The following is a 16,622-nucleotide window of genomic DNA, read 5'->3' as shown; positions in this document are numbered from 1 at the left end:
TTGGTGAATACCTACATGTATAGTTTTGGTTGGAACTGCTTTCAACGAAATTTTTAATAGAAAATATTGTTTGGTGTAAGTCCAAAAGTAGACATAGTGCCGAAGAGGGAGGTTGCTACCCACTATCAAAAATTTATACACATAAAAAACATATTTAATCTTTAGGTACATTTATCTACTTTAAGGTAAAATTTTTTCGGCAAAGAAGTACAATTTGAAAATTTAATTGACGAAAAAATTATTTTATGACGTCAATAGACGAATGCTGTCAAATCGACGAAGGGTTAGCGGTCCGCGGATTTATTTTCTACATCGCAGCGCTGATATACATATATACATACACCACGCGTTAACACCAATTCGAGATAGAAAACTAACCCTAGGCGTGAGGTAACAGGTGTCTACCGTGTACACAGCGTTAGAATACGTGATAGCGAAAACTTGAGATTTCTCTATTTTGACTTTAGCTTGAGTGAATATCTCATAGAGTTGCTCTACCGTGTAAACTTAATTGAGAGAAGAGATTTTTATTACAGTAAAACTCTAGCAAGATTTCTCTACCGTGTATATTTAGCTTAAGTCTGTTCCAATAGCAGTCCGGTTTAAAGGATTTAGTCAGAACTTACAGGAAGTCGTTCCTATAGACATAAAACCTGTAAGTGGGAACACTTTTGAGAGAGTAACTGAGCAACTGTACCTAGTCAGAAGTTACAGGATTTATTCCGGAGTTTTTCTTCCTGTAAGTTTATGAAAAGTGTCAAACAATGGGCAGGGTTGTATTTGTAAACAAAAACAGAACGCGATGAAAGCAAAGAACCTTGCGTTTGTTAAAAAATGGAAGTAAGCCACGAAATATTTGAATATGTACGTAATTATTCTTAATTGTATAGATTTTAATAATTATTTAGTGATCTTTCAGCCAAATCAGTGTTGTACCAATGGCATGTAAACAAACCGACTGACGTTTTTGAAGGAAGTAGTGCTTTTTGCGTTCCCGTACACTTCTGCACCTGTTATCGTTTTACTCTCACACAAGAGAGTAAAATTGTAGTTTGACAGTTCCCCAGGTTTTACTCCGAAGTTCAAAGGAACATACTATATTTCAGCTACTGAAGTTACTTGTGTTATTAGAGTTACTGGCGCGATTGAGCTAAAGTGTTGCCAATTAGTGTATCAACAGAATAGCGCAACACCTTGGTGCGTTACCCAGCACTATAGTAACATCTCAACCCTTTAATCTATTTTATATATAAAAACCCAAGAACTCATTTTAGTCACATACTATCACATAATTACATACGTCATAAGTTGCTCTTTTAACACATCATGTAAAACTGTAAAATATAAATATTTACTAACATATGCTGGTCATATGCATGCATGTACACAAGTACTATACATGTGTGTCGCTAAAACCAATACCAACGGCGCGAGTTTTGACTTTGTTCCGTTTTCCAGTGCTTCGGATCCATTAAATAACTCCTAAAAAAATAAATTTAAAGTATTAAGTAAACTGTCTGCAGTATTGTTTACATAAATTATTTCTTGCTCACCTCTTAATTGACAATTCCTCTGTCCATTTCTGTTTCAATTCAAATACTGTACCCGCTTTGCCGCCATATTCGTTGGGCAATAAATCGCGCGGGACATGTTCAAATAAACTCTCTATGCCCTCGGTGTGGAAATGAATCTGTAAATGAGTAAAGTAAAAAAAAAAAAATTCACATAGATACATCTGTACATCTCATCAATACTTCAGCATTGCTTGTGCATACCATTTTATAAACCTCATCACGCACGAAGGGCCTGACAATAGCGATCATTTTGTTTAGAAATGGTGGACAATTGATGATGTGCATGGCGCGCAAACGCACCGGATATGCCTCTTGTAAGAAATTCATATACATGCGTAATATTGTAAAAGAAATGCGTGCCATGTGGGATAGAGTATATCCGTCTATGTCACAAATCTGCACTTCGCCATTTGCTATAATATTATCATCCAGCGACTCATCTTCAATTTCATTTTCAGTTTTGGTGCCAGTCTCTGCATCGGCAGTTTCTTGTGATTCCTTTACCTTTCGTAGTGTTGGTTCTTCAAGATCGAGGTCGGTGAAACGGCAGTCAGCAAGCATAAAAAATGTCTTACACTCTTCAATACTATTCATCTGAAATTGAAATGGAAATATTTACTGTAAAAACCGCTGGGCGCTAAGTTTATCCTCTTAAGTACTACCTTTTTAGGATCTTTGTCGCCTAGACGAAAGAATAGCAATTTATGGCCCTCTGGTGTTAGGCCTGGCAGAGGTATCAACTCTCTGAAAAATGGTATTGTTAAGGATATGTTTTTTTAATTTTCACGCTGACGACACACAATCAGTTTTGCCTTTCAATTTCCTCACACACATTGCTTGTCAAAAATCATCAAAATTGAAAGTCATTACGTAGACTGCATTCAATTTGAGAAGCTATTTCATTATCAACATGTCGCCTTCAGGAAAACAATGTAACTAACTAGCTTCTGAAGAACATTTTCCATTTTAATTCCATTGTAGATTAACATTTTAACATGCATAAGCTTATTATTTTTTTATTTTCACAAAATTCGCATGCCAATGCTGAAAAGCTGATCAAAATTGAAAGCAAAATTGAAACTCAATTGAAAGGGAAAAATTGAAAGCAAGTTGCCCATTCAAGCAATACATAAGAGTGTGTTAGTGAAAAAGTGTGAGAGTATTGAAAATTGAAAGGGAAAATTGAATGTGTAACGGCCCGGTAAAGTATTGTATTTGTTTTGACATTTCTCTTTGTACAAATATTTTCACTTTTTAACCGACTTCCAAAAAAGGAGGAGGTTATCAGTTCGTCGGAATATTTTTTATTTTTTTTAATTTTATTTTTTATTTTTTATGTATGTTACCGCATAACTTTGGACCACGTCAACCGTGGTTAAGATCCGATCAGTGGATCATGAGATATATATATATATATATATATATATTTTATATGAGAGTTGAAGTCGGTTTTTTTCGCTTTATGGTCTAATTATGCCTACTTCACACAACTTCGCATAAGTTTAAAACTGTGCTTTGAATATAGTTTGTATGTACTCCAGAAATTATCAGAACGTGTAAAAACTTTGCGATCTGTTGAGTTTAGATTTTACCTCACATTTTCTTAAGTGACATTTCGATTGCAATGGTACCAGTGATTGTGCGAAGTTATGCGAAGTGTGCATAATCAAACCTTTAGATTTATCCTATTTTCTTTCTGACTTTCGAGAAACATGCATCGTAAATCTGCAGGCTTATCGCTTAGTATCAAACAAATCATTTATTATGTACAAAACAACATAATTTAATTAAAATAGCTAAGAAGCTAATTTTGGGGTTTGCAACCAAAAGGTCAAATTATTTCTACAAGACAAAGTATCCTTCCTTTATAATATTGCATTCATGCTATCACTGAATTCGAATAGTTACGAATGTAGCTTATATTTTGAATGAGTTGGATAAGGGATCCACACTAGAGATAGGCGCGGGATAGCGGGACCCGCGGTACTGATTTAAAATTGGCCGGGATGGGCGGTATCGGGAAGATCTGTAAAATATGGCGGGCGGGACGTGACCGAAATCCTTTCCCGACACTCCCGATAAAACCGCAACCCCCGCAAATTCACAATATCTTCCTTTAAAGCGATGTTTAAAATATGCACTTTTAATGTTTTATTGAGGCGAAAAGAATACAAAAAAAATATATAGGAAGATGCCAGATCTTTCATTATTATTTAAAATTAATATGAAAGACATAAACATTTTTGTGAACCTTCGATCGGTTTGTAAACCTCGCCACACACGTTGAAATCTCAACCGCTCGTTTCAATTTGTTGTCCGTGTGTAGCCTGCTTTAGAGATAGATATCGGGACCCACGGGACCCGCGGTACAATTCTGAAAAATGTCGGGATGTGCGGGTTCGGGACTTAAAAATCGAATTTCGGGATGGGCGGGGTCAGGATTAAATATTTAGTCCCGTGCCCATCTCTAATCCACACTAAACTTTTCTTATCTTTGTTGTTAGCGATATGATAAATAGCAATTCTACGAAAAAATGCATATATATATATACACCAGAGCTGGGCGATAAGGATTACATGTGTAATCGATTGCATCTAGGATTACGATTACTTTAATCGCCATTTCAAAAATTACTAAATTAGGATTGCGGTAATCGTTCATCGAAGGCATCTTAGATGACGATTGCAGTAATCGTAATTTCGACTTTTTAAAATTACAATTACTATAATCGTAATCTAAGTTCGTTCGATGAATGATTACAATAATTTTAAATTTTAAATTTTTCTAATTACAATCTTTTGAGTAACGAAGTAATTCTATAAATTTGCGAAATATAAATACGCGCTTAACGATAATATAAGGATAATATGTATTTATCTAAAAAACAGACAAATAAAAGAAACTAATATTAAAATAAAAATAATAAGTAAAGTAGTTTGGGCGAAATAAACTTTGTATAACCGGCAAATAAAACAATACAGGATTACAATTAAACTGCAATCCTAATCGTTTAGTAATCGTAATCCTTATCGCCCAGTTCTGATATATACATATGTACATATGTGCCGGCAAACACTAATTTTCTTTTGCTTGAAAAGATGAAAATTTAAAGATTAAATTTGCATGTATTTCCTTTCGTAAAAAAAAAAATAGAATTGGCAAATAAAATTTAGACATTTTTATTTAACGCATGAAATTTTTTATAGAAAACCATACATATGTAGATATATCAGATGGTCCCAGTGGGAACATGGGAATACATTACCAAGAAAAGATTAACAACTACGGTTGGACGAAAAGATGCATCGCAATGTAAGCGAGCGTATGATGTGTACATAGTTTTGATGTCACGTTATCTCAACAGTTGCTGTAGTCGAATGGATGCGTGTTCGACTGCCGTGTTGTTGGTCACGGGTTCGAAGCCTGTGGCGCGGACTTTATATTTTATTTTTATATTTTTTTAAATTCTATTTATACATTTTCTATTGATTTGATTCTTTATAATTTTTCAAATACTGAGTCCTAGCGAAAGCTTTGAATTTCTTTTAAGAAATCCTTTGAGTATTTTAATTAATTTTTAACTACAATCAAAAATTTTACTTACGTTACATCCCGTATCGCCTTAATTCCATCATCATCGGGGTCTCGATCGATAAATAAGTGAGGATATTTGTTTCGCATTGAGTAGTTCAATTCAATAATTTTTTTGGTTTCCTCGACATCGTAGAACATGGATTTTAGAAAACGCCGCAAAAGGATACGATCTAAAAACAAAATTTAACAATTTTAGATATTTATTTTTCTTCTAGTATGTATATATCAGGGTTGTTGAGAATATTCCCATTCGCATTCGCAACCGCGGAGCTTCCCGATTAATTTTAACATTCGCATTCGCAATAATCAATGCGGAGGTTTTGCGAATGTGAATGTTGTGCAAGTGCACCGATAAAATGTATATCTGGCAGAGCTGGGCGATAAGGATTACGATTACTAAACGATTAGGATTGCAGTAATCCCAACAAGATAAAAAAACAAGATTACGATTACAGTAATCCTTCATCGAACGAACATAGATTACGATTACAGTAATCGTAATTTTAAAAAAGTTTAAATTACGATGACTGTAATCGTAATTCAAGTTCGTTTGATGAACGATTACTTTAATTGTAATCCTGTATTGTTTTATTTGCTTTTGATGTTACATAGCGTCACCTTAATTCACGAATTCCCTAACCAGAAAATTTTTTATTTTACAGGAGAAGCAAAAAAACATTACAAAAGTCAAATCATTCATACGTATACGGCATTTTAAAAAGTGGCATAACTCCGTTGTTTTTGGTACTAACACACTAAACGTGTGGGTTAGGGCCTTTGTGAATAAAGGTAACAATATATTCGTTTCAATAATTTCAAATGGAGTTCTTTGGGGAATTTATTTTTAGCAAAAATATTAAAAATAGTAATTTTGTTTACTTGTCGGGCAATATTTTTTTCATAGGGATATACATTGGATCCTTGGCTAAAAACTTCTGTGGTAAAACTCTCCCCCTACGTCTCCCTTCTTTGCTATGTAATGTCAAAGAGTAAGCTCCTTCAATAGGGATTTCCAGCAGAAATGGTCAACGTCTGGCTATAAACAGAAAAGGTCTGACCTTTAATTAGTTAAGAATTACGTAACTATCTGAGACTCTCATCATCCGTGATTCCAATAATTCAAATGCTTATAAAAAACGGGGTGCTTTTTTAAATAACAATATTCTGATCCGATTCGGCTGTCAGCCACGACATTGAAAACAGAATTCTGGTAAAATTTTCATTCCTGCAAAATAAAAATTTATTTTCTATATCCACCTATTTAGCTCGCTATAAGCACAAATTTTTCAAACCAGTCGCAGAAGAAAGTATTAAAAATCAATTACAAAAACTAAGTTCAAAAAAACGCTGATAACGTTACAGGTTCTTCAAATTCTGAAACAGCCAAAGGAATGATAATGAAGAAAAAAGCTTTTGAAAAACCTGAGATATCTAGTTTGGCTTGTAAGCGCTGTTTAAACAACGATCTCGCCATTATGTTAGATTCTTCAAGTGAAGATGAAAGTCAGGAGGATACATCCGACATTTTCAGCCCCGATGTAATTCTCATTACTTTTTATTACATATAATGTTCCAATTTTTAAATTCAAGTACTAAATAAATTAAACATTATTAAAAAATACTAACTTTTCCATTTTTTTATTTACCTAAGTATCTTAATTTACTTACCTAATTGTTTCTTAAAAATACTTAACATCCACATTCACATCCGAATCCGCGGGTGTTAGCTGTTAGACATCCGCATTCGCATCCGCGGATGTCTAAAATTCCACATTCGCAACATCCCTAGTATGCATGTACGAGTATAAGCGCACCTGTATGTAACAGACCTGGGGCTCTATTCTGTAACTGTGAGTTTTCAAGTGTACACTGAAAATTGTGCACTCTTCATTTTGCGATTCAGGAAGAGTGAGAATGAGTTTTAGCTGTCAAAATTGTGTACACTTTCTCATTTTGCGATTCAGCATGTGTGAGAATGAGTTTTAACTGTCAAAATTATGTACACTTCTCTTCCGAAAAACTCACTGAATTTTAGTCGGTGAGTTTTTGGTTGTGAGTTTGGCACTCGGTGTACACTACATTTTCTCACAGTTACAGAATAGAGCCCCTGCAAACTTTTGCGCCGGTGATAAGTTTAATATGTGAATAAAGTGTGTTTTTAAGAGTTTAAATACCCTGCAAAAATCGTTGGACCATGTAGTCTATTTGTGGTATATTGGAGTACTTACAAAAGTGCTCCTCTGTCATGCTGTAGCGGACCAACTCGTGTCTCTGTACCAGCTTATTGTTATCCGATCACTGCTCGTGTTTTAACGAAATGTGATTGAAGTTAAGCATTTGAAAGTACATTTGCATGTCTGGCTGTAGCTAAACGTGTAGAGATGCTAGCTATTATTTCTTAGCTCCCAGCATGTTCGGGTTCGAATGTCGTCAGAGGCAACATGTAATTTTTAATTTTTGTTTTTGGTTTTTATTCATTTCAAAAAAAGCATCTGCGAAGTGAAGAACAAAAGCGTGTACAAACGAAAAAATATAACAACAATGTCATTGGAGTATGTTAGGAGTAGTTTTGTGCTACTCTGATGTAATGCAGAGATGGAGTATATGGTCCTGCCCTAGGACATCGCAATGTTAATTGGACCATATTTTTTATATGAATTGTGGTTAATTTTGGAGTACTCCTTGGTCCTTCGGGAGTACTCTTTACATGCATGCATGGAGTAGTCGCGATTTTTGCAGGGTAATGTTTAAACGGCCGCAAATTAGTCGGATGTGGCAACGCTATTAGTATTAATTGTGCTTTGTTTGCCTTACAGGGCGATTCTGGCAACTGTTTTCCACCTCACCACAGTATTTCGAAAGACAAAATTCTTTTGTAAGACAGTTGTATATTCTGGCAACTATTTTAAAAGCTCTTTACGGTCTTTCAAAAGATTAATTGAAAGATCTGCTAACGAGGAGGTCTTAGCGTTATGCTGTTCGCCTTTTAGCAATAAGTATTTTTTTAATTTAAAAAATATGTGCATATTTTAATTTTGTTGATACATATATTTTTATTTAATAATTTTTACGCTAATAACAAACGTCTCGGATTTTCAGCAAACTTTTCGATTATTTTCTTCTAAATCATCTCCCTTTTTCCGGTAACGAGTTTTCTATGAATCAGTACCCATGACTAGGTCATAGATCTGTTGAAAATGCTTCGTGTTCTTTTGTACCTTTTCAATGAAACATTTAAGCTCTACCCACAATTACAGCGGACGACGGTAAAGTGGTCGGCGGTAAGTATACAGCTAACACTGGCCATACACGATGAACATGTGTGCGAGCATGCTTGCCAACATGCTCGCTGTCGTTTGCCACAGACGCTGAGCGGCTCATATATACGTGACCGTATTTATGGAAGCCGAATTCGGGACAAAAATTAATTTTGCAATTTTTTTTCCACAAAAACTTACAGATCTTAAAATGATCAATCATCAATGATCCTAGATGTATTAGCCCTGAAACAGCATCCTTGTAGTAATATCACAAATTTGTAGGCAATTTTTCTCGAGATTTTTACACCGCAAAATTTTTTTAAAAAAACCTTAAATTTTAGTATAATAAAGTGCAATTTTGAAGTCGCTAAGACTTACATTTAATTTTTGACCATTTTTTTTGGTTGACGATGTTGCGCATGTTTTCATACAAAGTAAGTATGTTCGACCATTTTTAAAAGAGAAGCAAATGAGCAGCACGGTATTATACTCAATTTTAATGAGCTACAAAACTGCAAACCAATTTTTTTTTCTAAATATTCTAATTAAGGGGTTTTGAATTTTGGTGAAACATTGCAGAATTAATTTTTATAGTTTTTTGCACAAAGCTAGAAATTTGGTATTTGAATAACTCAGTGAGAGGGGAGACCAGTATGTTTACATGTATGTATTTATTAGGGATGTGCCGGATAGAGATTTTTCCGGCTAACCGGATTCGGATATCCGGTAGACTCTTGGCCTCAATAAATTTCACAATATTTTGGTTTAGCTAGAATTTCTGCTTTTTCGAGCTGAACAGTCCAATACGTAATTAAGGATACAAATTTCGCCTCTGAAACCCAAGTTAAGATATAATCCTGTATTAAAAAAATAGTTTCTCCGTCTGCAACCCGGATTTATCGATTATTTTTGGTAAATAGAGGAGAAACGTCAAAGACAAAAGATAAACAACAATGAATGCCGCTAAGAAAAAACGCATAATTGATTTTTTATTTCTTATTTGTTAATGTGATGAAAATCGAACTAATATGCATGGTTACATATCGTTTCGTTTCCCGTATCGCCAGAAAGGCTTCATCTAAACTAAATCTAAAAACTGGGTAGATGCTGAACTAAATAATTCGAAAATATAAATCAGTTAGCATGAAGAAACCTGCTGAATCAAATGAAAGAGGCCCAACTCTAGACAATGCTTCTGTTGAAGAGCGAGACCAGGATATTTGGCAACGCTTCGAGGAAATCGTCAACGGCTCTGATAGTGATTCCAGTATTTGTAGTGATGAAATATTTACAGCTACCCCTTATACGCGGACAAGAAGATCCTTTAATTTGGTGGAATCATAGACGGCCGCTGTGGTGTAGCGGTTAGCAGTGCGCGCTAACGTTCCGCAGGGCCTAACGTTCAAGCCCGGTTCAAGCCAACATATGAATAAAACAAAAAAAAAAAATGTTTTTTCTAATAACAGTCGTCCCTCGGCTGGCAATGGCAGACCTCCGAGAGTATTTCTGCCATGCAAACAGCTTCTCTTAGAAATACAAGTAAAACTGTAGGTCCCTCCCCTTTGTGTGACAACATTAATGTGGAATTCACAAATCGGAGAAGAAGCCCAAATTTGTTTACATTGGCAATGAAGTATCTCTTTATGTTGAAAATAGAAATGGGTCCTTGGCCAGCAATGCGGAAATGCTTCTAATGAAAAATGTATAAATTTTTTACTCTAATTACTAATTAGATACTATTTAATTTGATTATAAAAAAAAATATATGAACTAGATTTTTAAATGGAATCTTCTATAATCGAAATCCGCAAATCAGGCCGGAGTTTAGCCAGTATCCGGCCGGATAGTCGGATAACAGAAAAAAGACCGGATAAGCCGGATTTCGGATATCTACCGGATACCCGGCACATTCCTACTTAAAATGAGATACATCAAAGCTAATAAAATTCTCCATAAACCATATATGCATCACTTTCCGATAGTACTGATAGTTTCTGACAAACTAATTAATCATTCCACCTTTTTTTTTTTTTTATTGAAAAAATGAAAAAAAAATCAAACTTTAACAGAAGAAAAATTTAAAAAATAACAGGTTATGTGCCAAATTTTACATTTGTGCTAAATCCTGTTCTGTAACAAAAAAAAATCAAGTTACTAACGAAGGAAAACGAGGGGTAAATAAAGAAGTAATGAGTGGTCGAATGAAAATACGCAAAGACTTTTTGTATGAAAAATGAGCAGATAAGAAAGTTACCAATACGCCACGTACCCTTGACCTTGACCTAGTAACACGCTTTTCTGCTCATATTTCATGCAAAAAATTTTTGCGAATTTTCATTTGACCACTCATTACTCCTATATTTATCCATCGCTTTTCTTCATTAGTAACCTGTTTTTTTTTGTAACAGAACAGATTTTAGCCCAAATGCAAAAATTTGGCATAGAACCTGTAATTTTTCTTATGTTAAAGTATGATTTTTTTAAATTTTTTCATTCATAATTTGCCAGAAACTATCAGTACTATCGGGAAGTGATGTATATTTTGTTTATGGAGAATTTTATTAGCTTTGATTTGACGTATCTCATTTTGAGATTGTTAAATTGGTTCGTAAGATCTTAAGATATACGTGATTAAGTGGAAAAAATTTTTGTTTTAAGCTGAATAACGGTAAATTGCAAATATCTCGAAATCGTATCCATAGCAAAAAAAAAATTAACTCCATTTTCGGAATCACCAAGAAACTCTACGTATAAATTCGATAGTGGCGTCTGGAGAACAAAAACCAAACAGTGTTTTTAATAATTTTTTTGCTGACGGCTCTAGGCATTTTTCTCCATACAAGGTATGAGCGAAATTTTCTTATATGGAGGAAAATAACAACCAATTGATAGCTTGCAAAACATTGTGAATATTTAAAACAAGGTGCATGCATATAAATATATATACTAATTTATAAGAACGATTTAACTGAATTAATTTAAAACTAGCAATAAAAGAAAAGAATTAGTGTTGGGCAGTGTCGATACCAAAAGAACTCGGAACTCGATTCTCCAAAAGGATCGGGACCCTTGGTAAAAATTATATTTAATTATTGCATATAAATAACAAAAAACCTAAAAATATAGGCGCAGTTCTCCTTTTGCTCTTATTTAAATGCTATATAACTTTTTTTGTGCACACTTATATTACAGGTGCTATAAGGGGTCAAAGTTCAGGTCTTTGAAAAATTAAATTCCTTATATTTCAAACAATTTGGAACTGATTTTTAAAATTTATTCGTTGTAAAGGTAATTAAACCTCCTTTCTTCTGATATGCATATTTGTATACTTCGTATATAAAAATTTTAGAAAAACACATTTAAATGAAAAAATACTTTTTTTATAAACAAATATTTAAACAAAAAGATTTTTAACCGATTTTTTAAAAATTAGGATCGTTGTATAGACGATTAAATCCCCTTTCTTCTTGTATATAAAAATTTGAGAAAAAGCACATTTAAAGAAAAAATACCTTTTTTATAAAAAAAAAAATATTTAAAACAAAAAAATTACCAACCGATTTTTAAAAGGTTAGTATCGTTGTAAAGGCGAATAAATCCCCTTTCTTCTGATATGCATATTTGTATACTTCGTGTATAAGAATTAATGAAAACAAACACACATTTAAAGGAACAAATACCTTCTTTTTATAAAAAAATATTTTAAGCAAAAAAATACTAACCGATTTTTAAGAAATTAGTATCGTTGGAAAGGAGATTAAACCCCTTTCGTCTGAAATGCATATTTGTATACTACATATATAAAGACTTGAGAAAAACCACATTTAAAGGAAAAAAAACTTAAACAAAAAAAAAATATTTTAAACGAAAAAATGACTAATCGATTTTTTAACAATTGGTACCGTTGTAAAGGCGATTAAACCCTCTTTCTTCTGACATGCATATTTGTATACTTCGTATATAAAACAACAACAACAACAACAACAACAACATATAGTTGTCCATGGGAGAAACACGGATTCTCTAAGTCCAAGCCAAAAATAGCCATTGTCTGCCTTTGCAACTTATTTTTTGTCATCGCGAAAGCCAAACGTACCGAAAATTGAAGCCTCTTGAAAGGTATTGCAGATTCTGATAGTATCATAGGTATTCGAGGTAACAGGACGACATCTCCTTTAAACTTTCCAGTCATTATCATTGCTTCAAGTACGTTTCCGGTAATTCTTTTGATGACTAATCGAATCGAATCGAGAACTCAAAAGTTCAATAGGAAAATTGACGGTCTCGTTTTCATCGATAATGGCAAAAAATTGTGTACATATTTAACAGTTAAGTTCGTCCACATCGGAATTTTTTGCTGCTAAAATTACACGAATATCTGGAAATACACTCTCAATTAGTCCGCTTTTTGAATGAACAACAGAGCAGAAATTGTCCGGTAAATCGATACATTGTGTATTTGGATGCAGTTCGATTTTACCGTTACCAATATCCAGTAATTGCCCTGCAGAAAAAAATTATCAATTGATAAAAAATAACCTGCTTGTAGTTAGCTTTTTTGCGGGATTTCTATAAAATATATAACCTGTAGTTAGCTACAAAAAGCTAACTTGAAACAAGTGGACAAGTAATGCAGGAGTAAAACTCGAGATTGTTTTCTTTAAACGCGTTTCTATTTAAATATCTTGCACTTCGCAAATACTTTTTCGTATTGAGGACAAATAAAAGGAAGATCGAAATTTCATATTATCATTTTGAAGTTATGTCTGACGAAGTTCGAGTATGGGACCACCTACATCAGAATATGGAAACAAATATGAAATGTAATAAAATAAATAAAAATAAAAAATAAAAATAAAAAATAAAACATTTTGTTTCTCCTATTGATATTTTATGTCGTTAAGTAGTTAGTTATAAGTTAGTTACATCAAATGCAGAGGTAACCACCCTTGACTACATCTAATGCACAGGTAAACCCTTGACTATTTCGCGGCCATCGCCATACAAATATAGTTAGCTTTCGTCAAAGAAAATATACAGATAATAAGTGAGTTTTAGCTCCTTCTTAATCAACTTGAAGTTAGCTTATAGTTAGATACATTTCCTGCAGGGTGATTTGAAAATGCTCGTGCCAATGGATCATTATGCAATTGTACTCGCTTGTTTATGGTCAATGGAATTGTTTCAACGTTTCTCCATAAAGATGATGGAAGTGTATGCGCAGTAGTTTAGTTAGGTATTTAGATTTAAGAAAATTTGTAAAAGTAAAGAACGTTACTTTATAACGGATGATTCCCTAAGGGAAATTAGATGGGTTCACTTCGATCGGACTGGCATCTTCGGTCACGTTTTAAATATCTGTATGTACTTAAATCAGGGTATGCAAAAACTCGTATACGCCCATATACATAATTACATTAAAGCAGACGACGATTATCACCTAATAACAATAAGAGATTTCAAGGAAAACTCGAAATCTTTAGTTATATGTTACCACCCTTTCGCGACTACTGGGGCAATATGTCCCAGCTTCATTTAAAATCATTTATCCGTTTTATTATTTATGAAATCTTCTATCTGAATTGTCCCAATACAAGTTCTGGGTTTTATTTATGATAATTATACCCCAAAACATATTTACTCTGTTATATATGGTACCACTGGTCAAGTTTGCCAGCACATGTTTAGAAACTTCAGCGATCTGTCAGGATAAAAGGTGTCAAAAAAGTATGCTTGGAAATAGCCACTTTGTTTGCAACTAGATTGTACGTAAATATTGTCAAATTCTGCTTGAATTTTGTTAAATATGGTTCTAAAATATCAGTAAAGGTGAGTTTCATATAATTTTTATAATTTTGGGATATATTGTCCCAGTTTGTGTTTTACGTGGGACTCATTTGTACCAATACGTTATTTCCTAGACGTCGAAGAAAAGTAACCCAGCGGAAGAGGTGGCAGATATACTGTATGAAAGCTCTGATTATGAAGATTTTAGCCCATCTGAGAGGGGCTATGGGTCATCGCTCGACGCTGAAAACATAGAACTAAATAAAGCCGCTACTGCAGAAGATGAAAACAATGGTTCCTATTCTGAATCTGACTACGAAGAAGAAGCTGCCGATTACATAAATGCTAGTATGGATGAGGAAGAATAGTCATGCGAATATGACGCGAATGAAGTACCCGCGACCTGGACTAACCTCACAGAAGACGTAAACGTCGATCCCAAGTTTCAAATACCTTAAAAACGTACGCCAAGTTTTGGTTACTTATCTTTGTGATCCAACCGAGTTCAATGTTCATAAACGTACGATTTGAATGTATATACTGGTACACGTTGGATGGATTCCAAGGAAGTGCTTGTTGTGTCTAATTGTCACAAACCGATAATAGCACTTATAGACAGAAAACAGAAGAACGGTGGAAAGAAAAAAGTTGCTATTATGCTATTATGGACTATAATCGTATAATGGGCGGTGTAGACTTGGCCGATCAGAAATCAGAGGTGTACGATATCAACCGAAAATCTCAGAAATGGTGAAAACAATTTTTTTTTTTTAAGTTGATGCTTACAACTGTTAATGCTTAGATTGTAAATAACTGAAGCAGCCAAATAAAAAAGGTTAGGACTCGACGGACCGGGGATGACAATCTATCCGCTCACGTACAGAACTCCTGAATATAGGCGGTCATGTGCCAATATAAGGCGCCTCTCGACGTCGTTGCGTACGGTGCTCTTCGCAACAAAAAGAAACGAAAACAAATTATATTTGCTTCAGATGCAACAATGCACTGTGCTATAAATGCTTTACTCCCTACCATAAGCGAATACTTTTCCAGCAAAAGAATGAAAAAAATAAGTTCATCAAATAAATAATAAAAAAATTTAAAAGGTCTATTTAATTGTCACGTTCAAACATTTAATTGGGACATATTGTCCCAATATAAACTTCTATTGGGACAATATGTCCCAGGATAATGAAAGGACTTAATGATTTTTTAAGTATGCAGAACTTATTTTTTTAAACATTATATTCACATTTTGGAAAAAGATGTCACAAAAGTACTGGGAAGGCGAAAATAAAACTCCGTCGCGAAAGGGTTAAAACTTTATTCCACTATATATGCCATACAGATGAATAATAATGTATGTACACGAAATCATGATAATGATGAAATAAAAGCCAAGCTGCGACGCGAAAAATTGTGCACGCTTTGGTGCCCACCCCAAGTATTGCAAAATTAAAAAACAAACAAGTAAAGTACATACATACATAAATACTTTTAAAGTTATTTGAAAATTTTCTTGAATTCACTAGTTTACGTACCTCCCAAACTAATGCAGATCACACTCTCATCAAAAATAAAGAAGCCTTTAACTACTTTATATTATATTTGATTTTTTATGAATAAGGCCATAAACCTTTTAAGGTGTTATAACTATACCTGAGGCCATATTTTGAAGAAAAAAAATTGAAAAAAATTGTCGAAGATTCTCAAATTTTGTTTTTAAATTTTCACTTCCGGTGTGGTATAACAAACAATTTTTTTTTTGGAAAATTGATTTCGCATTTTAAAAAAGCAAGAAATTTTCTCACCAAATCGCGAAGTTAAAATTTTTTTTATTTTTTTTGCTTTTCAATGCGAAAAAATACTTTAGAAAAAAATTTTGGAAGCTTATAACTCGAAAAGTAATCATCATATAAAAAATATACACACAATTTCATATTTCACACAGGTACAATTACCCAAAATATGAAGGAATTATAAAGCATCACTCTTTTTATTACAACGCTTTTATCAACTTGCAATGTTGTGCGTCCAGAAACTTTCAATGTTGTGGATCCAGAAACTTTCAATGTTGTGTGTCCGACACCAAAGCAAAGCTTTGAAAAGTTCCTATAAAAAAACATAGTGCATAGGGCGAGGTAGATGACATCTAGATGTCGCCCTATGTACTACGTTTGCTACAGCGGAAATAGACGACACGCCATTTCTTTAAATAAAATTAATTGGTGCTCGTTTGTATGTACATGCATATGTAAATGCATGTGTGTGCACCTTTCTATTAATATCGTTGAATTATTTTAATATCTATTGCAAAATTTTATTCAGACAGGACTAAAAAGTAGAAAATAAATAATATAAAAAAACTTTTTAATATACAACGCTTTTATAAATGGACTAAAAAGT

General features: G+C 33.6%; 1 protein-coding gene across 1 annotated transcript in view; it reads right to left on the bottom strand.

Moving 5' to 3' along the window:
- Positions 1-920: 920 nt before the first annotated feature.
- The window catches only part of LOC118748981, a 60,471-nt gene continuing 44,769 nt past the window's right edge, over positions 921-16,622 (bottom strand). Inside the window, exons 6-10 of the mRNA XM_036483755.1 lie at positions 5,180-5,339; positions 2,237-2,318; positions 1,776-2,168; positions 1,554-1,690; positions 921-1,482 (exon numbers count right to left, since the gene is read on the bottom strand). Coding sequence (XP_036339648.1) covers positions 1,410-1,482; positions 1,554-1,690; positions 1,776-2,168; positions 2,237-2,318; positions 5,180-5,339 — 845 coding nt within the window. The 3' untranslated portion in view covers positions 921-1,409. The remainder of the gene's footprint in view (positions 1,483-1,553; positions 1,691-1,775; positions 2,169-2,236; positions 2,319-5,179; positions 5,340-16,622) is intronic.

The sequence above is a fragment of the Rhagoletis pomonella genome, unplaced genomic scaffold (genome assembly GCF_013731165.1).
Source record: "Rhagoletis pomonella isolate Grant_MI unplaced genomic scaffold, Rhpom_1.0 Rhpom_scaffold_00013, whole genome shotgun sequence".
In the NCBI taxonomy this organism is placed as follows: domain Eukaryota; kingdom Metazoa; phylum Arthropoda; class Insecta; order Diptera; family Tephritidae; genus Rhagoletis; species Rhagoletis pomonella.
This window is presented reverse-complemented; position numbering and strand designations above follow the sequence as displayed.